This window comes from Chelonoidis abingdonii, chromosome 3 (genome assembly GCF_003597395.2).
Source record: "Chelonoidis abingdonii isolate Lonesome George chromosome 3, CheloAbing_2.0, whole genome shotgun sequence".
Classification (NCBI taxonomy): domain Eukaryota; kingdom Metazoa; phylum Chordata; order Testudines; family Testudinidae; genus Chelonoidis; species Chelonoidis abingdonii.
The window spans coordinates 118,942,179-118,968,912 of NC_133771.1; the positions used below are offsets into that span (position 1 = coordinate 118,942,179).

General features: G+C 40.1%; 1 protein-coding gene across 10 annotated transcripts in view; it reads left to right on the top strand.

The window, feature by feature from the left end:
- Positions 1-26,734, top strand: part of MTHFD1L (methylenetetrahydrofolate dehydrogenase (NADP+ dependent) 1 like) — a 289,126-nt gene that overhangs the window by 122,905 nt on the left and 139,487 nt on the right. For all 10 annotated transcript variants that reach the window (XR_012655563.1, XR_004373966.2, XM_032782444.2 and 7 more), the window contains exon 20: positions 3,168-3,279. Coding sequence is in view for 8 of the 10 variants with exons in the window: in XM_032782444.2 (XP_032638335.1) it covers positions 3,168-3,279 (112 nt within the window). In the remaining 2 variants the exon portion in view is untranslated. The remainder of the gene's footprint in view (positions 1-3,167; positions 3,280-26,734) is intronic.

Consider the following 26,734-nt stretch of genomic DNA (forward strand, 5'->3'; position numbering starts at 1 on the left):
GTAATCCTCCTGGTTGCAAGAAGGGTAATCAGCTTAGTGGCTTCCTCACGGCTTTCACCACCCAGCGTCATGCATCTTTGAGTTGAAGACCCTTCTTTTTCCAGGGTAAAAGTCTGTTGTCTCTATTGTTGGTGTTTCTGTAGCAGGTTGATTTTTTTTTTACGGAGTGGAGTTGCTAGCCCCATGCCCAACCCTCCTCCTTTACCCTGACTTGGGACAGGTAGATGGCCCCAAAGGACCTCTCTGGTGGAGTTTTCAATAAAGAACATTTACTTTATTTAACAAACATCAGTAAAGAGGGAGAACAGAAAAAAAAGGTGTAACTTTGGGAGAAAGAGGTTGTCAAATTGGAACAGGAGAAGCATTTTCAGCTGTGTAACATAACACTACATTCCAGACCATCAAAGGTCTGTTCCTTGTACCTTCCGTTTGAGTTAAGTGAAAGGGATAATGGACTTTTTGCCCACACTTCATGGAATGATTGAGGGAGAGTGATTCTGCACCAGGTGACGCTGGCTGGCGATCCACCAGGATCTGCAAAGGAGACTCTACCCTCCTGCTTCTGTTCCTGCAATTCAACCAGAAACCTCCATGGGTCTGCTTGGTCATTCATAATCTGAAGCATCTCGTCCTGTGCTGCATGCTCTTGCTCATTGGAAGTTTTCCTGCTCTCCATGTTTAACTTCTGAGACAGTAAAATCCTCCATGGTCTCAGCTCTGTGTCAGCTGTCCCAGAGGCATTCATTATCTCGGTGAACATGTCCTCCCACATTCTCTTTCTCCTCCTTCTGATCACCGAAAGTCTGCTTGTTGATGACGTGCCGAAGGACACGTTTCCAGTCAGTCGTGGGGAAAAAAAATAAAGGAACCATTGTACATGAATGAAATGTTTCCATAGCAAGACCGTTTTAATTAAACAAAAAAACCAAAACCCTTCTTACACTAGGTGCAAGCCATAACATAATCAGAATCTGTAACCATTCACTGTGCAGTTTTGCTGCTCCAGCCATGGTGAGTAGCCGCCCCCTCCCCCCCCCAGGTCATGGTTGACCGCATTTTTAATGAAGTTTATGGGAGGCTCATGTCAGGCACAGAGGTAGCTAGTCAAACAATGGCCCTTCTCCATAGTAGCACGGGAAGCTGTTTACAAATGGAACAGGGGGAACGTTTTCACTCCCAAATTGCGGAATGTCTCATGTGGGGCCCCAGTCTCCTATCAGCCACTTTAAACTACTTGACCACCCATGCCAAGCACAGTAAAGGCACATTAGTGGCCACGTGGTTTGGTGATCCGGAATGTATGGGGTGGGGTGGGTCTACATGCCTTTTTTTTCTTGTAAGAGCACTTTTAATGAGAACTTCCCCCATTTCCCCTAGTTGACTCTATTTTGATATCAATCTCCTGAGAGTAACAGAGGTGGAAAGGAAGGAGATGCTGCAAGTGTCTGAGTATAGACCCGGTCCTTATGCTGCTCTGCTGTGTACTGCAATGATTCCAGCAGAATTAATTCAGGAGTTGTGTGGGAAAGTGTCCTACCGTGGTGGAAGAAGTCAGACTGCCTTGCCCAGAAACCTTCTGCAAAGGATTGCAGAGTACCTCCATGAAAGTTTCCTAGAGATACCCATGGAGGATTCCAGGGCTATCGCAGTCCACATAAACAGTCTTTTCCAGGGGCCACCCTCTATGTAGCTGGAGCGCCCTCTTGTAAGCAGAGAACTACAGCACCTTGCTTTTTCTTCACAATAAACATGCACCACCGAATGTGTGCCCCCGCTAAAGTTTAACTGGACTTCAATTGTAATTGTATACTCACCAGAGTTGCCTTCCACAGCATCACAGTCAGCTACCATGATGTCCTGCGACCCACAGGGCTGCAGGGTTAAAAATATTTCCTGGCTCTTGGGGAGAATGGATCCAGTGTTTGCTTGTCTCCTCCTCCTCCTCCTCCTCATCCACCATATCATCCTTGCCGTCTCTAGACTCGCACACCTGTGAGGTGTCCATGTTGCTTGTGGGGGTGCTGGTAGGGTCACCCTGAGAATCGCATGCAGCTTGTTGTAGAACGCATGTGTGGGGTTCAGCACCAGAATGACTGTTTGACTCCCTTGTCTTGTGGTACTCTTGGTGAAGTTCTTTTATTTTCACACAGCACTGCTGTGTGTCCCTCGTGTAGTCCTTCTCCCTCATTCCCCGAGTGATCTTTGCATAGATGTCAGTGTTTCTTCTGCTGGATTGGAGCTCTGCCTGCACAGGCTCCTCTCCCCACACAGTGATAATATCCACCACCTCCTGTGAAGACCAGGCTGGAGTGTGTTTGGGGTATGTAGACTCCATGATCAGCTGTGCTCAAGCTAGCACACTTCCAATGCTGATCAAACAGGAAATGGGCAATCAAAAGTTCCCAGGGTTTTAGCAGGGGAGGGCCTGTTTCCTGTGTACCTGGCTGCAGTGCTGCAGAGTTGAAAATGATCTCCAGAGCGATCACAGATGAGCATTGTGGGATACCACTTGGAAGCCAATTAAGTCGAATTACACAAGGCTTGTCTGCACTACCTCGCAGTCAATCCATGAAAATCAAATTAAGCAGTACACCTTTCGCAGGGATGGATTACGGAAGTCGACCTTAGAAGCAATTTAGGTTGGCATAAGGGACCTGGTAGTATAGACACGTACATTAACAGGTCTTAAGGCGGCTTCCTTCAACCTAACTTTTTAGTGTAGACCAGGCCTTAGACTGGGTCTGGGACCATCTTTTATTCTATGTTTTGTACAGTACCTTGGGCTCCTAGGCACTACAATAATACTAATATAATACAGTATCCTGTTGTGTGTGTGTAGTCCTGCAGTTTTAACTACTGTCATTTAGTGTTCTGTTAGGAATGAAGATCCTAAAACAAAAGTGATCGTTTGTTCCTTCTTAACATCTAGACTGTCACATGAATGGGGTTATGTGCCCCTGAGATTTCACTGAACACAATCCCCCAAAAAATTATCTGTCAACAATGTCCGTGTTATCTCTTAACTATCATATGTTTTCTAGTCCCTGTGCTCCCTAGGCAATTTTTTCAAAATTGTATACATCAAAAAAGTATACACTTATGGAGTCAGTTCCCCTCTCTGGCTGTTGTATTACCTGGGTTGTAAATTCTGTTTTTGTATCTTCCAGGGAACTCCAGTATTTGTGCATGCTGGACCATTTGCTAATATTGCACATGGAAACTCTTCGGTTTTGGCAGACAAGATTGCCCTGAAGCTGGTTGGAGAAGAAGGATTTGTGGGTAAGGTTTCCCCCCTACCCCTCCATTTCATTATTACTACTTTCTCATGACCAGTTCCTGCCAATTTTTGGGTTTAATGTGCAGGTGCTGGGTGGTGTTGGTGGCTTGTGATATACTGGAGATCAGAGTAGATGATCAGATGGTTCCTTCTGGCCTTAAACTCTGAGTGTATAATAAGGTGTATAAACAGTAGCTGTATAGTTGCCGCAATCAATAAGTTAATATTGAAGGATAAAATTGTACTGACATACTATGTTGCTAGTGTGTTCCAGACTGAAGTTAAGAATATTGTTTAATACATCTTCAAGTCATAATGTAAAAATGGCAGCTTCTTACTCTGTGTCTGCTCTGTTCACTTTACTGACTACATCCCTAGCCTGCATTGAGAGCCCTATTAACACCAAAGAGGATCTGTGGATTTCCACCTGCACAGTTTTTATTGCAGGACTGGGCCTAAAATACATTTTTACTACTTATTAGCAGTTCTGGACCAATATAGCTGTGGACGAGGAATGGATCCTATTATAGCTCAAATCTCTCAGCAGAATGTTTAGTTAAATTACAGAATTTTAGTAGTGAATATATCAGAAATTAGAAAGAATTCAGCTTGAGTTTTAGATTCCAGGTTTAGATTGTGCTGCTGACATTTAGAAACAAAATTGTTTACAAGTAAACGGACTAAATTTTATATGAAAGTCAAACATGGAATCTGATGGAACAGTTTCAAGTAACTTTTTTATAGTATAATTGCTATTTAAATACTCCTCCACTGTGTTGTGAAGCCAAACAATAACAGCACAGTTTGAGAGCAGGAGAACCAGAAAGTCTCTTTTTATAATGATCTAAACTTAGTGAAAGGCAAAATAAATGCAGAGCTTAAGTAATGAAAGTAAATTAGTTTTTCAGTAGTCTTTTGTTTATTAATAATCTCAAAATTAAAATTAAAGATTCTTTTTATCATTCCCAGAGTTATGTTGATATAGATTGATGATTCTGGTTAAGCAAATGTAAAGATGTTTTTGTAAAATAAGGTGCTATGGTAATTGTAAGTTGTTAAACAGACACGGCTATATTCTTACTTCATTCGAAACATAGGAGAAATAATCAATATTAGACTTTCTCTCTAGAACCACTTTGTCCTTTTCCATTCAACATCTTCATAAGATGGTATTATAAACATGCTTATTTGGTCCATTTTCATGAGCAATGTATAACCCTAAAAAAGAAGTTTGCAGCTACGTACTCCAAACAAGTTCACGTGCCTTGTAATTTTAGCATGCACATATACATCGTACAGAGAGGTGAGGCTTTTATTTTGTGAAAACATTTCAGTTACTGCTGCCTATTTCTCTGGTTTCTGCTGAGTTCTTAAATATAAACATCTTGTATAAGGGAAGATATGTATATATTTTTTAATCCTTACTATAGATATCAAAGGTGACACTGAATTTCTTACAGTTTAGTTATTTTTACAATATGCTTGTGATGACTGAAAACAAACTGCCCTGCTTTTCTAACTTTTCACATCTTGGAATCCCTAGCAATCGTAGATGCAGTTTATTTTTACTATGACTGCGTTGGGAAACTGAGTGACTTACTATCTAACCTATTTTGTCACCACATAACACCATGGCTAACAGATATCAAGTCTACACATAAATGTCAGTGGTATGTGTCTGCTCCCTTTGAGGAGTTGTGCTCACCCTTTGTCGAGGAAGTTCCCATCCAGGGATCCACTGAAATCTTGTCTGCCCTTGGATTCACAGGTAGCAGTGGAAGAGAGTCTTTTTATCTACTGATGGATTGGCTAGGACATTATGACTTTTTATAGCTGTGTAGATGTGAACTTTGCTAGAATTGAATCAGGTTATTCATCTTACACATTAACATTAAAATCCTCCATAAGTAGTAACTTGCTATTAGACAGACTTTGTAGAGGATAGAGTACAAAACTGGCAGTGAACTCTTTGGGGTATTATCTTCAGGAAAAGTTTCTTCCATTTCTGATCGTAATGCTGGAGAAATTCATGTATATGCATGTTTTATACCCAAATATGGGTATAAACTGCACACAGAGGACAAATTCTTCTCTCAAAAGATGTTGAATTTATCAATTTACTCTACCAAATCAAAATAATTGATGGGGTATGTAGAGGTCTGAGACATAGTTACAGATGGTTTGTCATTCACTATGCTGTAACCAAACTACATTCACCACGGTAGAGAAAAAGAAGTAGTCTTGCGTAAGATGATGATGATGAGCCTTATAAAAATAATGCAAACATATGGGTAGAGGAAAACTTTTAAAAACATATTGAAGCTGAATAGTCATAATAACTGTGACAAATTAAACCCGATTAAGATCAGCATTGGATGTAACAGAAGATACTTTACACAATTCAAGTATCTGTTTGTTATAGTTTTTCTCTATAATTTAAGTAGCAGTGGAGATTTAAAACCCAACAGATGTAAGGAACTGGGGCACAGGTGGTCCGGCCTAGCAGTCACAGCTCGGCTGGAATCTGCATGTGAGGGACTGTAGACAGCGAGCAGGAGTTGGTAAAATCATTAGAGAAGCGGTTTTCAAACTTCCGTGCATCATGACCCCCTTCTGACAACCAGAATTACTACACGACCCCAGAAGGGGGAACTGAAGAGGGAGATCCACCACCTCGGGTGAGAGGGGCCAAAGCTGAAGCCCAAGGGCTTCTGCCCTGGTTGGAGGGCATGTAACCTTAGTCCTGGGCCCGGGAGGGAGAGAGGTGGAGGCTTGGGCTTCAGCACTGGGCAGTGGGGCTTGGGATTCAGACTTGCTGGGGGCCAGGGCCAACACCAGCCTTGGGAACCTCATTTAAAATGGGGTTGTGAACCACTTTGGGGTCCTGACCCACAGTTTGAGAACACCTGCACTAGAGCTGGGTTTGGTAGGCAAGAGTCAGGATCAGAGTCAGGCTAGAGTCAGAGATCAGAGGAAGAACCAGGCTGGAGTCAGGATCAGATTCAGGCTGAGATCTGAAACTGGAGATTGGAAGACCCAAAGTCTGTGTGGTTACCCAGATAATTTCCTGGGGCACCCTCCAGGGTTAAATAGGGTCGTTGGCCAATCAGAGAGCTGCAGGATAATATCATTCTGAGTCCTTTAGGTTGTACTTCTTGTGGTACTTACTCTTCAAAGTGCTCCCTGGTTCTAGGTCTGCATGGCCACCCAGTGGCACAGTGGGAATGTCTACAGACCCAGGTTCTAGTCCATGGATCCTTAACAACAGGTAGAAATTGCTTGATTTGTCTGTATTTCATTAACTTGAGTTTTATATCTTTTTTTTTTATATACTGTGCATTTACCATTCACTTATCACGGGATATTCATCTTGCACAGGTCGTTTTTTAACCTCTCCTAATATTACTGTCCTTGGAAACAAAGACTCACCAAATGGGGACGTATTTTTGTTGTTGTTTGTTGTTGTTTTCCTGTTTTCCTGAACAGCAGCAAAATTAGTTGCATAAAATCATTTTGGATAAAGTTGGTTTTTTTTTAATTTTTTTAGATTTTCAAAACATTGAAAATCAAAGTTTTAATAATGGTTGTAATATCTGGAGCCATTTCAGGCCTTTGTATCATTGGGCAGTGGTTGGTTGGCATTTGAATTTAATTTTTGTTTGCAAGAACAATGTTCTACTCAATGTTTGAGTAGGACTTCTGATCTGATGTCTCATGGCTGTCAAATGGACAGTAATAATTAAGAAAATGGTGAATTGTTCATGAAAATGTAGAGTTGTATGGAAAATGAGATTTTCCAAGTAGAGTGTATGCATTTTAAAATGTTTAATGCAATGGTGGTAATCTGTTTAAAGTGCACTGATATTGCAAAAGATGGATTTTCTTTATCACTAGTTTTGCTGATGTACATCTGGACAGGATCTGTTCATTCCCACGTGATAGTCTGAAAGCTCATACTAGGTGGGAGCACTTTGTACTCTTGATACATTAGTTGCTCTCTGATAATGGAATCAATATTGCATTAAGATGTATAGCAGATATAAGCCCTGTTCACTGTTACATGCTTTCCTCAAATAAATCAAAAGCTTTTTAAGGGTTTAACATTTTTAACGTGTTCATTTTAGTGACTTCTGTTGCTATATCCAGTAACCTTTCCACATGGCAGGTCTGATTCATATTATCACAATGGAAGGAGGATGTAGCAAACACATTTGAATCTGTATGCAAGATGGAGAAGGTGAAAGAACTACCTTTGTTGCTGACTATTTCTGCGTTCAGTTCAGCTTAGTGTTGTTCTCAGGCATTCACAGCCTGTATTTGCACTTCTTATCATTTGCTATACACTTGTCTGGTTAAAATTCTTTTCTCTTCCATTGTTTGTTTGATCCACTTTCTCTGCCAGAGTGTGAGGCAGTGTAGTTAGGATAGTTTCTTCAAATCTGTTTTCTTCTGTAGCTACTCGATAGGGGATGCAAAAAATAAATTTCTATAAAACTGGGCTCTTTTTAGCTTTAGGTAATGCAGTCTTTGGTCCACTAAGAGAAGGCTTCCGTCTAAACTCTGAATTAATAGACTCTTATGCCTCGATTTAGCAAAGCACTTCAGCACATACTTAACTTTATGCACATCTCTGTTCAGCAAAGCATTTAGGCATATACTTTAAATCAATAATGTATTTAAGTGATTTGCTAAGGTGGGGCCTTAATTACTTTATCTCATGGAGAGATTTTTGGGAAAAATTTCTCACTGTTGCTAGTAAATAGCAGTAGCAACAGCAAGAGCTTTTTAAGTATCATGTTATCTGACTCTGTGCAGAATAGATATAAAACAAATGGCGTAAAAACTGCTCCAGCCCCTGCGGGGGCCCTGTCTACATTAGTGCTTAGACCAGAAGCTACACTAAGCTGCATTGTGAAATGTTCACTAAAAAACCCTGGTTTGCGTCACTGAGTCTTCAGATATGTGACATGAAGATTGTTCAGCTGCAGAACCATGGTGTCAATACTTCTCTTGTCAGATAGAGAAGGATGGGCTTGTAGTTGGTGCATAGGACTATGACTCAGGAAAACTGAATTCAGGTTCAGGCTCTGCCCCATACTTTTGTATGACCTTGGGTAAATCACCTACTGCCTCCATACCTCCACTCGCTATCTGTGAAATGGAGAGAAAAATATTTTCTCTGTCTAGCTTGTGTAATTAAATTGTGGCTTTTCAAGGCAGAAGCTGTCTCCTGCTGTGTGTTTGTACAGTACCTAGTGGTACAATGGAACCTTGCTCTCAGCTGGAGCCTCTAGGTCAGTGGCTCTCAAACTTTTGTACTGGTGACCCCTTTCACATAGCAAGCCTCTGAGTGCAACCCCCACCCCTTTAGAAATTAAAAACACTTTTTAATATATTTAACACCATTATAAATGCTGGATGCAAAGCGGGGTTTGGGGTGGAGGCTGACAGCTCGCAACCCCCTATGTAATAACCTCATGACCCCCTGAGGGGTCCCGACCCCCAATTTAAGAATCCCTGCTCTAGGTGCTACGATAATATAAATAAATAATAATGAAAGTAGAGATAGAGCTATTGTGAATAGCTCATTGTTGGAAAGGCTCAGTCAGACTGTTTATTCCCCTTACTTGGAGCTGAATGTTGTTTAATTCATGGGAAAGTGTATTATTTATCCTTTTGTATTGACCAAGAGTATTTGTGTCTGCACGCACAATAAACCACCTTGCCTTAGTGTTCGTTTCTGTGCATGAGCTGGTGTTTGCTTCCTTGTCTTTTCTATGTCAGATCAAGTTATATGAAGAGTTATGTTGAAAAATTGCAAAAACCTGCGTGAAAAAGGCTCCATCTTGAGTTTTTAATAGTTTATATAAAACATGCACATATTATAACACAGCGTACTTAGTGTTAAAGATGATGTGTGCTGTCCTGTAACTTGAGTCTAGAGAAGTCTGGATCCATTTTGTTTTATTACCTCCTTTGCCAAATATTACAAAATTCTGTCATTGCTGTCATTGTAAAAAGATAAACAAAAGTGTCCTCAGCACCCCTTTTATTATTACTCTTCTCCCGCAGGAGTTAATATTCTACTGTATTTTACCTCTAAAATAGATTGTTAATCCGTTTTGATGGAACTTCCATTTTTTAAATCAAAGATAAAGGTTTTGCAAATGAAGCTTTTTCAGAAGTTCAGGATAAATTCTGTCTTCCATTTCTATAACCAGTTATTTATTCTACAAATGAGTTGGAAATGCATGGTGCTGTGCTGTGCTTTTGGAATTTTTTTTTAAAGGTTGATTTAAAGTTAAGTCCATATGTATCATTTTAACTTTGACTTTTTGATTAAAGTACAACCAGAGCTGAAGTCAGGTCTCTTTATTGTGAAACCTTGGATTTGTCAAACTATCTCTGCTTGGGAGTTTAAAATGTGAGTCATTCAAGTGAACTGAAGACTCATATGGGCAATCGTAGAGACATATAGAGTAGGCATTTTAGGTCACTTCCCCAGGGCAGGATTGTTCTGTATAGTGTAACCTTATGTGCTTTGTCTAGTCTATTTCTAAATGTCTCTCTTTTAGAGCTTTTCTTTTGCATCTATATCTCTGATACTCCAATCAGCATCTCGTTCTTCATTGATTTGCATTGTCAGATCTTCTCACTGCTTCATGCCTGGCTCTGTGCACCATTTATCTACAAATTCCTCTTGTCGTTGCTGTCAACAGGAGTTCATAATTTACTGTTGTTCTAATGAACCACTGTAGACAACTCTGGAGAGACACGCCCAACCACTTGACAGTTTTTTCCCCAATTTCTGTACTGCACTGGTGTGTAACTTGTGCTTTATAGACAAAATTAGCTTAACTGTAGAAGGAGACCTAACCAAACTAACGATTCCCATAACTTCATGTTTCCTGGCAGGTCTGCAATACTGATCTACACGTTATGTTTTAGACCTTTGCAGCCCTTCACATGCCTCTTTATCCTGTGTGCCAGCAGTGGACAGTCCTTTCCTTGGTCTTCGTTTTCCTTTTTTATGAAAGCTTGCTTGAACTGCTTTCTTAAATCAACTCTGAATCATTTCCTTGTGGTTTAAATTTATGGTTAAACAAAGTGGACAGCTGGTGTGGCAGGGAAAGAAATTGTGAGCCTAGTTTGTATGTCCCATGCTGTGGTTCAGGAAATATAATGCCTTTATTTGTATTCGGTTACAGTGTTTTTCAGATTTCCTTTTTCCCCCAGTTCTCTCAGACATGTGTTCTAGGAGTAGCTCCCTACTCGGGCCTGATCCACAAAAGTTAGTCAATAATGGGGGCCAGTCCTCAGCTGAGGTAAACTGGCATAGATCCATAGACCAACTGAGGCTCTGACCTCCTTGAGAATAAGCTCCCTTGTTCTAGGGAACCTTTTTTACTTATTTATTCTACCCATATTTGTCATTTTTCTTCATAATTGTGCTTCTTCTCAAGTTTAGAAAACTGGCAATTAATAAAGCTGTATCTTGAATCTATTGTCAAACATTTGTGTGGAGAGTACAAAATACCTTTCTCTCCCTCATGATTTCTCACTGGCACTTCGAAGATTATCTTTTTAGTATTTTTTTTTTCAAATATGTAAATGAGAGTATTTGCAAATGTAAGTATTTTAATAGGCTTCTGTCTATATCATTTGTTACCTACAGTAACCATTCTAAAGAAACACTATTAGATGCTATATCTGACCTGGAGCAGTACAGTAGGCAAACTTACAACTCAATGGCACTTTGACATGGTCAAAGTGACAAGCTAGGAAAAGTGTCTTTTGCAGCAGTGTTTTGATTGGATTAAAGAGGGACAGGATTGCATTTGTGAAGGCCAGAGAATAGGATGTTGTCGTAATCAAGACATAAGATGAACGCTTAGGCTGGAGTTTTGACTGTGTGGATGGAATTGAAAAGCCGTACCTTAGAGATGTTATTCAATAAGAGTCTGCAAGATTTAGGTACAGCCTGGATATGAGGATTTAGAAAGAGGGCTGAGTTGAAGGTATCCCTCAGGTTATGGGACTAAGTGAAGGAGAGCATGGTGGTTTCCTCTTGGTGACTGAGAAAGGAAGGGAGCGGAGAGATTGAGCTCTGTTTTAGCCACACTGACATTAAACTGATAGTGGACATCTACAATTTGATGCCAGAGACAGAGGCCAAGATTTTAATTTGGATCGTCAGGCAGGTCTGAGAGTCATCAGTATACTGTGATAGTTGAGTTAAATTAGTGTTTGCAGATGAGCATAGCCATAGATAAAGATGTAGAGGAAGAAAAGAAGGGGACCGAGGACAGAGCTCTGTGGGAGGATCATCTGAATGACACACTGAAGGAGCAATTAGAGCAGTAGGAGAATCGTGAGAGAACAAAATCAGGACAAGATATCAGGAAGAACCAACAGTGTCAAAGGCAGCCAAGAATCAAGGAAGATGAAGCGAGAGCACTGGGTTCTGCTTTTTGGCCAGGAATAAGGCATTAGAGAGTCATTTTAATTGAAGGAGTAGGGCAAGCCAAACTGGAGAAGAGGAACTTCAAACAGTGATTATAGAAAACCCATTCAATAAATTCCTGATGGTTCAACTATTTGTTTTTAAATGTAAAAAATTGTTTAGATAAGTGAATCAAAAAACTACATAGTTATATTACTTGTTTAATGTTTCTTTGCTCAAGTTGAATACCAAGGCTTTTGTCTTCAGATTATAGTAGGTTGGTATTGAGCAGAACTCAAATGTTTGTTATCAAAGCTTTATGGCTTGCTTTGTAAAATATTTTTAGAATCTGTAGTTTCATGTATATAAATAAATAAAAATACATAAATTAACATCCTAAATTGCCTCAGTGTTAACTAAAGGGCTCAAAGTATTTCCTCCCTGAAAAAAACCTTGAAGCCCCATAAACTATCACCTCATGTAAATGTGTATGTATAGATAGTCCATACATTATGCCCTGAAATTTGAGAATTCAGACTTTCTCAGACCAATGGAGAGAGTGGGTTTCAAAGTCAACCGACACTCACTAAGAAAACCCTCTCTTCAACTCACGTAAGCTGAAATCTCATTGTGGTTAGCTTGAGTGTATGAACTGATCTCAAATGTCTCAACAGAGTACAAGACAAGTTAAGATTTTTCTTGAATGGAATCATTTCAAGAAACTAATTGGAAGGTTCCACCTAAGAAATGCTACTAAAGGACTAGATTTTGCAACCCCTCCATACACTTCTGAATGTTTACACCAGTGATCCCATTAAGGAAGAGAAAGGAGACACCAAAAAGAAAAGACCTTGAGAACCTCAGCAATGTAGAATGCAGCTGGCCACTCTCTCACAACTAGAGTGGTGCTCATGTTGGCAAGTCCGTTCTGAGATTATTTATGTAAGTGGTCACTAATGTGAGCAAATGTTACACACACTAACCGTAACCAAGCAGTCAGCTGCATTCTCCACTGATAAAGTTCTCACGGTCTCCCTTTTCTTTTTTGTTGGTCTACCATTCCTTTCCTCTACTAGTTCTGTCCCATTACTGCCCTCTGTTTTCATAAACCAGTCAAATCCTTCTCTTTTCCTGACTCTTCACTCCTTGTCTATATAAGTTGTATTACCTGTGGTCCACTGGGGAATAGAAAACATAAGTGCCCTAACAGATTGCCACGTCTCTTGAAATTCTGGGATGCATTTCAGCTAAGGATGAGGTCTGTTGTAAATCAAGGAGTTGAGAGTAAAGTGAACCTGTTTTTTAAAAGGTAAAATAAATTGATCCTGATCTCTTTGGGATATGGTTTGGATAATTGCTTGCTCGTCCAAGCAGTTTGTCGTGAACTGGTTCCATCATTCTACACAGAATGACTCCAGCATTAGAATGAATAGAATACAATTTTGTCATTCCCAGTGTAATCTGAGAGGTGCTTTGGGCAGGGGAAGAGGGGGTTTATTGTGATCCATAATGTTTTTTTCCCCTTCAGAAAAGATTCCTTTTTTTTCTTTCTTTGTTTTTTGTTGTTTCTCTTAGCTGACGCACTTAGCATAATTGGAAAGACTTTGGCAGACATTTTTACTGGTGTAAACCTAAGTAGAAGCAGTAAAGTTTTATAAACTGTCTAAATATTTGACTTCCTTTATATTGCACTCGAATTCTTGTTAGAATAAACAAACTAGTGATGCTAGCTTCTTAGTGATCGATTCAGTACATATGCAGTTGTATTAAAAAAGGCATCCTTTTTATATGCACTCAAAACAGACACTGTGTAACAAAAGTTTACAAACCACCTTATAAAAATAGTGTGTATGTGTTTAATGTACTAAATGAATAATCTCCAGTAGATTTTTTTACATTGTAAAATACTTTGAAGTATTGCCTCAGTAGTAATCTTTTTTTCTAAAAAAGGAAATAAAGGCTAAATGCTTTGGCTAAACTTCTTTTGACTCCAATAGGACATGCGATGTATTAAATTTGCATTTGAGTTAACGGATCTTTTATTTGTTTTTGTTGCTTGATGTCACTGAAAAGGTTCCATGCACTGGCCCACCAGAGAATTTTAATTTTTAAGATTTTTCCCAGCTTCTGGTTACCTTGATTTATAACATTCCATCTCTAACTTCTTCAGTTCTACTTATTTTCACAGTGGAGAAAATGTTGTTCCTCAACAGCATTCTATTGTGCTAACAAAATTCCTACATTTTGTGAAGGAGGGGACTGTTTTCCTACTTGTGTGGGGGGAGATTTCTTAATCTACTAATATGGCACAATGATACTGTATATGCAGTAAGTTATCACTGTAGGTAGAACAACTTTACAGGTCCTTGACTGCCCTTCAGATGTGATTAAAAACATTGTTTATATCACCTGTGCACATCTTTTCTTAATTCTGCAGCCCAGTATCTCCAACAGTTGTGGACATCTGAGCTGCTCCCCTGCTCTCTGCAGTTCACAGCAGCTGATCAAAGTCTCAGTGCTACATACTCTAGCCATGCCCCCTTTGCTCCTGCTTGCTACCAAATTGTCTGCCTGCAGGGCAGTGTGTGTACAGTAGTTTTGTTGCTGTTGTCTAATTTCTCCATTTCCATGAGTTCTTGGCTATTTTGGGGGCAATGGTGAGGATTATTCTCCCTCTCTAACTCTTTCTTCCTCCCTGAGTCAAGCCTCCATTGCATTGTCTCCGTGCTGGCTTCTCTGCACACCTCAAGCGTGGCAGAACAATTTAAAAAGCACAGAACAAAATTGAAATGGTGTTCCATCTGTGAGACAGACTTCCTGGTCTTGGCAGATAGTCAGTTGTGCTGAGTCTTCTGTCCCTAACTCCGTTAGGTCCCAGGGCTCTGAATTAGACAAACGTATTGGGTCCCCCACCCACCAGAGTGACTGTGACTCCCAAGATGGGGAAAAGGGAATAGGAGTCTCTGAGTGGAGCAGAAGGGGCCTCTAAAGATGAAGCAGGGCTCATAAACAATCCCTTCCTTCACAGTTCAACCCGGAGGGCTGGGATGACATATCCCCTCCCTTCTCCCTGGGGGAATGGAACCCAGCAGGAGAGGACTCAGAGAGATGTCTCGAGAAGGCTTCAAGCCTGAAGGAAGACTTGCTGGAAAAGGCCTCAACAAAGCAATCACAGAACTCATACGCTCACAAAGCATGCAAAAAAGTTAAAAGATCAAAAAAAGGAAAGAGGAAAAAGTGCAAAAGGAATTGATTGGGGATAAGTGGGATAAGCTTGATACGGGCATGCACATTAAAAAAACAAAGAAAAAAGGACCTTAAGTTCTGTAAGATTCAGGAGCATGGGACCCTACTACAGGAGATACTGAAGACTAATGCCACTATAGCGCCCCTAGCAGGAGATATGGTTATCCATTCAGAATGGAAATTCTACCCTAAGGACCTCCTGGATAGAAAGATGGTGGCCACTCTCAAAAAAGACTTTGAGGCCTACTCAGCCACCCTCAGGCCATCCCTAGCAGCTACCTGCTTTGCAAGGGCCTCTCTCTCCTGTCTGGAAGATCTCCAGGCCCTAAAGGGTAGAGATCACCCTGACTTTGACTCTATTTTAAGTAAAGTTTTCCTGGCCACAGCATTTGTAGCTCAATGGATGCAATAACATTCTCAACTACAGCCAAGACTTCCAGCTCAGTAACCAGGAGCCATCTGTAGCTCCAACCCTGCAAGGTGCATACCCACTCAAAGTAGGTTCTGTACTCTCCTTTTCGGGGAGAAGCTAGACAAAGAAGTGACGGACAGTGAGGCAATATCCAGTCAGTCTCTCTTGATGCCACTTAGTGCCTTTAGGAGAGAGGACAGACCAGACTTCAGACAGAGGTGCTCTTTTAATCCTAATCCTCAGAGATACAGCAGATTCTCCATAGAAAAGCAATGGAACCAAGGTTTCGGGGGGAGGATGGGGAACTAGAGGGAATCCCACCCCTCCCAAAGACTTTTTATGATAAAGACCTCATAGGCCTCTACCCAGAGGTGAAGCTAGGGAGCCAAATTTTCCACTTCCTGGAGGAATGGGTTGCATTGTCCATGGACAAGTGGGATCAGGAAGATAATTAGGGATAGTCCCTCAAAATATGGGCTTCACCCCAATCCATTCTTTATCATGTCCACTATCTCCAACAACCCTGTAAGGCACAATCTGATCCAGACCGAGATATCTCATCTTTTACATGTGGGAGTAATAGCATTCCCTCAGAAGAAATATTCTCCGGGTTCTACTCCATGATCTTCATTGTTCAGAAGCACACGGGGGTATTCTGAAGCATCTTATATCTCAAAAGGCTCAATGAGTGGGTGAAGAGAGGTTTTGGATGGAGACCTAGCCCTCTATGGTGTTGTCCCTGTCCCAGGTGGATTTTCATGACTTCAGTGGATCTAGTAGATGCATATCTTCATGTTCCTGTCTGAACATGCCACTGCAGATTTCTAAGATTTGCTTACAGCAAAAATTATTATTGATACTGGATGCTCCCGTTGGGCCTCTTCTCAGCGCCAGAGGTCTTTACAAAGATGATGGTGGTCATCACAGCCAGACTCATGTTGCAGTGTATCTGCCTGTAGTGTGCTTTCTTGGAAAAATCTTCATCAGAGGTCCATCCCCAGCAACAGTGCACAGAACAGCGTCCTTGATGCTCAGTCACAGGTGCACAGCTTTGTTATCAATGTCAAGAAAAGTTCCCTGACTCAGTCCACCTTAATAATTCACCTAGAAGTGGACATAAACCACCTCAATAGCAAAGAGCTACCCATTTCTAGAAAGGTTCTGGAAGGTTCAGAACCGTCTTGTGGTGGTCTGTAGCTGCAAGAGGCCTGCCATAGCATTGGATCTTCAGCTGCTAGTCCACCTAATGTCATGCATAGAGACCTCTCCATGGGTGTAATCACACATCAGTTGCCTTCAAGACTTCATCTTAAAGGTGTGGGACCACTTCCCGGAACGCTTGAAGGATCAGGTAAAGGTCCCGATGCAGTGCTCAGCTCTTTAAAATGGTGGTCAGCCTAAGGCAGTAGTTGCACAGGTATGCCTATATGTTTTCCAGACCCTCTGGTTCTCAGAACTGACATCAGGCTAGAGGGCTGAGGAGCACACATGGGGACTGTGATAAATGAAAGGGGAGTGGGGGTAACTTCCTTTTTTGGAGCCAGCCTGCCAGTTAGCTATAAAATTTCTTTTAGTAGCTGTTTACTTGCTTTACCTGTAAAAGGTTAAAAGAAGTGAGGGGGCACCTGGTCAGGAGAGCCAATGGAAAGGATAGAACTTTTAAAAATGAAACAAGACTTCTTTTGGCTATTTGTGGTTGTTCTCCCAGGGCCAGGGGACAGGGCGGAACTATGCTGTAAGAAGCTTATCGCCAGGTATGAAAAAATCATCAGGATCATACCTAGAAGCTACTAATTTAAAACCCCAGATATGTAAGTAGATCAGGAAATGTCTAGAAAGATGCAATTAGATTTATCCCTTTTATTTCCTTATAGCTTGTGGACTCCTCTGTGCTAACTCTAAATGCTTTTGTTTTGCTTGTAAACTTCAAGCTGATCCTCAAAAACATTAGTCTTGATGCTTTTTTTCTTAAATCTAGCAATAGCCTGAGTTTCCAGATGTATTTTTTCTTTTTGTTTTTAATAAAATTTACCTTTTTTAAGAACAGGAGGGGTGGGTGAAAGAGCTTGAGGGTACCCCACAGGAAGGAATTCCCAAGCACGCCTTCCTGGATTCTCAGAGGGCTTCTGCACTTGGGTGGTGGCAGCATTTACCAATCCAGGGTCAAAAAAAGGCGGTAACCTTGGGAATTTAATATCAGCCTGAAGTGGCCAGCATTAATTTTTAAAATCCTTGTGTGCCCCCACCTTCTGCACTCAAAGTGCCAAAGTGGGAAATCTGCCTTGATAAGGACCCAAACAGCTCAAGGCATCTGGAGCCCAGAAGAAAGAACTCACTGTATAAACCACTTAGCACTAAGAGTGGTCAAGCTGGTGCTGTGACACTGTCATCCTTCTCGATTATTGGCCGGTGTCTGAGCACCAGTTGTTTTGTGGGGGGAAGGCTTAGTGAGACACTGTTAATATCTGGTCTTCTCAGGGTCCTCGTCTGTTAGCCCTACTATCTAAAGTGTAATTAAAGAAGGGCAGGGAGGAGAGGCAGTTTGGATTGCAGTGTTGGTCTGCTGATGGTACTCAGTTCTATCTCTGTTTCATCAGACCCAGATGGTGCAAGCCATTAGCATTCCCACTGTCTTGCCAAGATGGTGGCTTGGATGTGAGAGAGTGCTGTCTGAAGCTCAGCATGGAGACTTGTAGAGGCAAATGCAGGAGATGGTAGAGGTATTGTCTGTCCCATCTACTGAGGGAATGTGCCCACCTTTTGTTACTCAAGTTTGCAGTTCGGGAGATTTTGGGCTCTTCATCTATTTCTGACTGAGCCTGTAGTGCAGTAGCAGTTATCAAAAAATCTTGTTTTTTCATCTGCTCTGGCAAGAAGGCTGCAACTTTTCTCTTCAGATTAGATTACTACAATTCACTCTCCTTCAGTGGTTCCCAAACTTTAACAATCTGTGAACCCCTTTCACTAGAATGTCAAGTCTTGCAAACTCCCTCCTAAAAATGAATATTTCCAGGGATTTTCTCCTTTACCTGAGTATAAATTATAAAAGCAGTGATCTTGGAAATATAAAATTTGTTTTTATGACATGCTTATTACACACTATTTATTATTATTTATCATTACAGTATTTTAATTACATTATGAAAACGGCAACACTCTTTCAGGATCTCACTTTTGTAGCTTGTATCACTTTGAATAAACCTGTTATACGACAAGGCTTGTATGTTTCATCAAGGAGCACCAGATGTGAAACAGCATGAAGGTATTTAAGAAGCCAACTCAGAGTTCCTCCTACACAAGCTTTCAAGTCTTGAGCAAGCAACTCACATTACAACAAAGCTTAAACGTCGTCTTCTTAATAATTTTAAAAACAATACTAGCTGCATATTTCATTTTAAAAACAGCAAAAAATATCCACCTCGCTTTCCTTTTCTTATAAGGAGTCTTAAAGTTTTAATCTCCTCAGTGTGATAGATATGCTTGCTTTGATCTACTTAGCTCTTAGAAGTCCAAGGGCTCCAGGCTGTTGGCCCCATTGCTGCCCAGGGTCCCTAGGGACTTCTCTGTCTGCCATTAGGGAATTTTTTTTTCCAAAAACCCCCTGTAACATTTCATGAACCCCAGTTTGGGAAGCACTGCTCTACTTGGTACTATACCCAAAGACCAGCTGTAATATTCAGTTGGTAAGCATACTCGAGCTGATAATTGCTATATATGTTTGGAAAGAAGACTAGTGTTTTAATGTCCTGGCAAAGGTTCTTATCTCTGAACCTTCTTCCCCTCACCCTGCCAATCCACTACCTCCCAAAATTTATTGATCTTTGGGAAACTTTGCAAAACCTATGTCTGACCAGATTTTTTCTGAGGTGGTGTCTTGACTGATTTTGTGGGTTGAGAAGTGTTTTAGTATTGACATGGAGTCAGCACGCATTCTTTTGTGATGTGTTTCAAAGTTAGAGGAGTTCAAACACTTAGGTTTGGATAGTTGAATGATGTTATCTAGCTAATACAGCAAGGTTAGTGATATCCTGCAGTTAGAATTCATGACAGAAATGCTCAGCACAAAGAAGGAATTTGACCTGTTTTTTTAAAGCAAAGTTGCTCCTAGCTGAAAGTCCTCAGTGATTTTGATGTTGGGATTCTGAATTCTAGCCTGTGGAGAGAAGGTAAATCTACATAGATGTTATTACTAAAAAGCCATTTGGAGTTCTACTCTTACATAGGTTCTCATAGATGTGCTATCCCAGCTCTGTTCCTGTTGTGACTCACTGATCTGGCACGTCACTTCACTGTGCCTCTCTTTCCCCTCCTACCTTTTTTCTGCCATGTCTATTTAGACTTCAAGTTCTTTGGGGCAAAGATTGTCTCTTACTATATGCTCATATAGTGCCTCGCACAAGCAAGACTCAATTTTGGTTGGGACCTGTAGGAACTATAGAATAAATAATAATTAATTATGTCAAAAGAACCACAACCAGTAAATATAAGTGTAAAATAACAGAGGATTTATCCACACAGGTGTTGGTTTTATTCCTTTTCTTCCACCCACTCTCCTCCAAAAAAAATTAAATAAAAAGATATTGAAATTTATCTCTGAGAATAACTGTCCCATGTGGGAGAAATACTTCAAATATAAAGGTATAGTGTTTGGAATAACGTGATACTGTAAGTGAAGACTTGCCTAGTGGATTTGTTTCTTGCGCTCAGATACTGTGGTGACAAACTGATATAAAAACCTATTTAGAATAGAATTCTTATCTAGCTGTATCTCTTCTCTAACCAAATAATCAGGAGAGTTGTATTGATGGGATGTAAGTAACCAAGATTAACGCTGTTTTGATACATAGAAGCAAAGGAGAAAAAATGCAGCCATACAGTATTGGAGGTTTTTTTGGTTAAATCTAAAAATAAAAATTTGTATTATTTTGGTAGATTCAATTGTTAAGCCAGTCATATGCAAGTTGTCATCAGAGTACTCTCTCTGAAGCTAATGGACAGCATCCCAATGTAATAAATGGGCAACCTACCCTAAATTCTCATTTACTGAGGGACAATCTTTACTCATTGATATATTTGCTTTCCACAGCTAACTCTCTGTATAACTCTTCATGAGTGATGCACCCAAATACTTGGATGCTAATATCTAAACTGTATTGTTAAATGTATTCACCTTAATTTGGGTTATTGCTGATTATGCACTATATGTATCTTACGACTTTTAAAACAAACTTTGTATTTGTGAATAATCTAAGCACTACACCCAAATGTACAGACGCTCTTTTCTCAACCTATGTATTATATAATTTTTTAGCATTAGCTTTAATAAAAATTTTAAATCCGTTGGGTAGAAAGCTCTGGAGTCCCAGCAGGTTGCATTATTCAAACCAGAAAATTACCAGTTACAAACTGCAATTTATGGTTTATTTAGATGTTAGGAAACCTTCTTTAAAATAATTCTATATTTTTAGTGAATTTAATACTGACTGTGAAATATTACTTGCCCAAAGTTGCCATCCTTCTGGGTAATAGAACATAGCTGTTCAAATTACTTTTCCTCTCAGTGATCTGAAGGTATCATTATGTGCAGTTCTTAGGCCAGTATGATGTAGTGCAGGACTGTAGTAGTGAAAATCACCTCATCTCATATTTTAAGTTAGGCAGCACATCTGAAGGAGCATCAGTTCATGTGCTGCTAATATTTTATGCAATCTGGAAGTTTTCTGTATGGCGAGGGAGCGTTTTTGAAAATTTAAGGGTAAGATGTAGCAAATTGGTGAGGTGGTAGCATGGTCTCCTGGCTAAGGCACTGGACTGGGAATTGGGTGAGCTAGGTTGCCTTTCCAACACCACCACTGGCCTCCCATATGGCATAGGCCAGTTACATCAACCACTCTGTGCATCTATAGAAATACATGCCCCAAATATCAGGACTAGGACATCTGGTCACCCTAGTGCCTGTCTCCCCTCTCACTTTGTCTGTCTTGTCTTTTTAGGTTATAAACTCTCTGGAGTAGGGACTGTCTCTCACTGTGTATATATAGCGTCTAACACAATGAGATCCTGATCTCACGGGATATTCTAAGCATTACTGTAATATAAATAATGGTAATAGGGCCATATTACTTTTAATGCCATGCCATCTCTTGTCATTGGAAAATGCATCAAGAATTCACTGACAAACTGACATGGTATTTTAATATAGTTTTGCATATTTGCTCTTGACATCTCCCTTTAAATGCTGGAACTCATAACTCATGACATAACCCTTTTTTTTTTTTTTTTTAATCAGTGACATAATTTAAGAGCACAGCTTATGTAGCTCAAAATGACTATCCATTATTCTGGATCCCAGGTCCATTCTCCTGAGTTAAACCAAATAGAGGCTGTCACTCATTCAGAAGGGAGACTTGCTATCTGAATCCTACTGAATAAAATGCCGCTCTCGTAAGTTGAATTTGAGATGTTGCAATGTCCTCTCTGTTTATCTCTTCCCATCCCATCTTCGTAATCCTACCTAGTTTTAAAACCCCAACCCTCCATGAAAAGCCAATGAAGGCCTTTCATTACCTTCTAGGTCTATTGTTTCTGTTTTTAGGAAAGCAGTTGATCCCAGAATAAAAATATTACTCTAACACAACTAATAAAACATCATGTGTGCTAGGAAATGCTGCACTTAATTCAATACTTGGCATAGAAATAAGAGTGAGCTCCCTAGCTAAGAGCATCTCTTGTTTTAGGATCATTTGGCAGGAAATCCTTCATTCTGCCTGCTTCTGAGTATTTTACATTGACCTATGTCCACCCACCAGATTGTACAGAGTATTGTACATGTTATGTTGAGTCCTATCCCTAATGCTGACTTTTTATTTTAGTAGCTAGTTGATTTTGAATGTCATTCAAGAATTAAACACTTTCAGTAGACTTGTTTAATTTAATAACTCATTTTTTATAGTTAAAACTGGAATGCCCTTAATTATGGGCAACTTGCTTGTCGGTTAAGATTGCCTAAATATGTTCATTATAAAGGGCTGTTTTCAGTTGCTTTGCACTTTCTCAGTCAGTTATCTTTTCAGTCGAAATTCATGGGTGATAGGCATATGCTCAGGTAGGAAGTGATCTTTTTTTCCCTATAAAATTTTCTCAAAAATGACTGAGTAGTTTTCAAGCATGAAAGAAGTGGAAAAAATGCAGTTTGCAATGAAAAGAAATGCTGACTTTTTAAAAACAAATGTTCTGGCGACTCAGCAAACGTCAGTGGAAACTTGAAATTTGGAAAGGGCAGAGATGGTATTTTACTGGTATTGGTAGAAATAGGAATTGATTGGCAGAGTCATAGATGTCTGGGAAACATACTTTATGCTTGCGCACTGGATTATGTCAAACAAGACTAACAGTCTCCCAGTTTTCTATTGGCACTGCCAATGCATGCATGCATACATAAACAGAATGGGAATTTTAATTGAATAGATGTCTCTTCAGGATTCTGTTGGATGTGCACAATCTGAGGCACACTGTTTGGGAATTATCTAAATTCATAGATGGAATTGGTGTTTGCTCTGGGATTAAAACTCAAAAATTCCAGGCCTACCAGTCCTGTGCTACACCCAACTATACATGCCTTAGTGAAACAGTATCAAGTCTTGACAGCTATTCTCTGGGGATACTTTTCTGAGGCTGAAAAGCAAACAAGAATTAAAAGAATTCCATATGTATTGGTATTTTCAGCTACTCTGTTTTGCTATACACGTCTTAGTGGCCTGAGATTAGATGTGATTGAGAGAAAAGACAAAACAATGACCAGCCAATAACTATATGGACTTCAAAATGGAGATTTGGTTGCAACAATTGGTCATTGGCACTGTATTATACTGAAAAACATACACTGTAGGATGTATCTCATGCTGACAAAACTAGACTCTACTAACAAAACATAGTTGCTGTTCTGTTGATTTTAGTGAGCTGGGCTCAGTAGTACATCCATCCTAGCAATGCTGCTGCTCAATCCAGGTAGACTGGTAGAAAGTAGTTTTCTGCAGAAACATTGGGAGGTCACTGAAACCTTATTGGGTAACATTGCTAGCACGTTCCAAATCAACACTTAATAAATTCTAGATAGAATGTGGCTCTGACAGGTCTAAAATGGAAGAGACCATGGAACTTCTGCAGTACACAGAGTATGGCTAAACCAGTCCTGGAGAATAGCAGAATCGAGCAAATTGGTGTATGGTTTTGAAAGTTGAGTGTTTACATTTGAAAGTAACTGACTAAGGACTGTTCTTTCATTATATAAAATTGTCTTGAACTGAGTTGCCCATCCTACAAGAGTGGAAAAGACATCTATTGAAAGTATGGTTAAAATAGTGAATTGTGGTGGGATTGCTACTCTGGCCTTATTTTTCATCCTTGGTAATTTTTTTTCATTTTATATTTTTTTATAACTTGGTGATAGAAAAGATGGATTAGATTCAAACACATTAAGAGCACATGTGCTACAACTTTTAAACTTTGGGCGAACTTATCTGTCTTCCTTCATTGGATTGTATGTGTTACTTTTTGGCCCTATTTAATACTTGATTTGCTATGTTGATAACTTCATTATAGTTGACAAATGTAACTTTTAGAATGTCTGCGCTGCCTCACTTTCAGACTACAGGGTGTGTGAATAGCCGTGCAAACCAAAGTGCTGTACTGTAACTCACCTGTCTTGGATGCTGCAAGTATGAACTAAAAGGTTCCTAATTTAAATTAATGCAGTCCTCTTCAAACAGGTCTTATTAATGCGAAATAGGAACCTTTTTACTTCATGACTGCTGCATCGACGTGGGGGAGTTACAGTGTAGCACGTTAGTGTGCACTGCTATTCACACTCCCATAGCCCAAACTGTGAGGCAGTGTAGACGTGCCCGTTGTTCCCCTGCAAATGCATGATGAGCTAATGCTTCCAAAGTGCCTTCAATTTAAGCTCTGGTTGTAAGTTCAGAGTGGGAACAGTACAGATGCTTTTCATGCATGAGGACCCTGCATCAATCCCCATATCACAAGAAAAGCTCCCAGAAGGTTGAGTAGTCTCATAAATCAGAGGTTGCAGGTTCACTTTTTACTGTAGCCAATTTGGAATCCAGCATGCCATTTGGATCCCTTCGTTACAGCATTAGTGAAAGGATAGAAAAAGTTGAAGTTCAGAGAAGGGCATTAAAATGATAAAGGATATAAATAAAGAGTGTGTGAAAGAAATGTATATAATATAACTGTAACTTTAGGCAAAGGTGAATAAGGGAGGATGTGAATACTGTACAGATATTTGAGTGATTATTAATAGAAGGTTGCAAAGGGACTTCTCATGCTGAGTTGGCTAAATGAAGTGTGATGGTCTTAAATGGAAAATGGAGAAATTCACATTAGTTATTAGACAAATGGCTTAACCAGGAGGAGAGTGAGATAAATTGGCTTTTAGTCTAGCTGAGTTAGCTAAAAATCTTAGTGGGAAATGTTACAATCCTGCTCTCTGTAGAAATTGGGGACTGCATGACCCAATGGTTTCATTTTACCCATCAGTTGTGATTCTATTCTATGATCGGTGCAGCTCTGCAAGTGGAGTTACTTTCTCAGTGATTTTCAGCAGCTGAATCCTTCTTCCTTTCGCGAGAATACCAAGTAAAATAATAAAAGTATGTTAGTATCATTTCAGTAATTTTATGATGCAGGCTGTAGACCCAGTAGTTTGTGTCTATAGCCTGATGCTAGGATTTGAAAAAGTTACCACACAACTTCTAATCAGAGGACTAACCCACTAGCCAGACATAAACATAAAAGACACAGATGGGATTTCCACTTGCAAAGTTCGTGGGCAGTCTTGGACGCTTTTAGAATCAGCCGTGCAGATCAAGGCTCCTCTGCATTTTTCATGCCTCTAGGTACCCCATTCTGATTTTTGCAGTGTCATGGGTGTGAGTTGCCAATTATTGTTCTTTGACTTGTGTTGCATATTCCTGCCTCATGAGAAGATTTTTTTTTTGTCTTTAACTACTGCTGCCATGAACTGATACTTTTTCTTCTTGAACAGTTTATGGAAAGGTATTCTATTTGTTGATATTAACTTCTCCATGAGTTTGAAACATTTATTATCCTCTTTGTAGACTTTGTAGCAGCAAACCGCTCTCTTTCTAGGCTCCCTGCATAATCTTGAAGAGTAATTTATAGACATAGTGTCATACATTTCAACATTCTTTTCCCCACTGAGACATGTAGGTAACACAGTGAAATACTGTTCCTCCTGCAGGTAATAACTAGAAGATGTCCCTTTTCACAGATTCACAAAACATGGCTCAGCAACTTTGTCAAAAATACCATTCCTGATAACGTCTCCGTAATCAGTTTACAAAGAGAAGATACCCTCCAGCTAAAATTAAATATGAATGAAAATAACTAGAGCTACTTTCCATTTTAGTAGTTTCACCAGTCATATACAGTAAAAAGGTTATGTTTAAATCATGGTGAAGAGCACTGTCCCTGCCCATAATGAATTGGCGCTAACCTGCATTATGGGGAAGAGTGGGGTTGAGGGAACTATCACTTCCAACATTTTTGTCTTAGTGAAGAATGTGGGGAATTGAAGCAGGCTTCTGTCAAGGTATGAACCCCCACTCTGAACCTTAGTGTCTAAAAGATGGGGTACCTGCATGACCCCCCCAAGCTTAATTACTAGCTTAGAAATGGTAGAGCTGTCACCACCCAAAAATATAGTGTTTTGGGGCACTTTTTGGCCCCCAGACCCTTCCCTGGGGACCCCAAGACCCAAAGCCCCTTGGGTCTCAAAACAAAGGGAAATAAACCATTCCCCTCTTCTCTTCCTCCCAGATCCTCCCTTCCCTGGGTTACACTAGGAGATCACTGTGATTCAACTCCTTGAATCTTAAAACAGAGAGGAAATCCACCTTCCCCCCTTCCTCACTCCCCCTCCCAGACTCTCCCTGAGAGAGAGACAGTGATACTAACACAGAGAGAAATCAGGTTTTTCCTCCCCCCTTTTCCCCACCAATTCCCTGGTGAGTACAGACCCCATCCCCTTGGATCTTACACAAGATAACCAAAAAATTAATTAGGTTTTTAAAAGAAAAGCTTTTAATAAAAGAAAGAAAAAAGTAAAAATTGTCTCTGTAAAATCAAGATTGAAAATGTTACAGGGTCTTTCAGCGTGTAGACACTAGAGAGAATCCTCTCCCCAGCACAAATACAAGTTGCAGCAATCAGAGATACAGTCCTTTCAGCAAAATACATATTTGCAAAATAAGAAAACAATTAAAAGACTAAACTGCCTTTCTAACTGGTACTTACTAAATTGAACAGAAGAGACTGT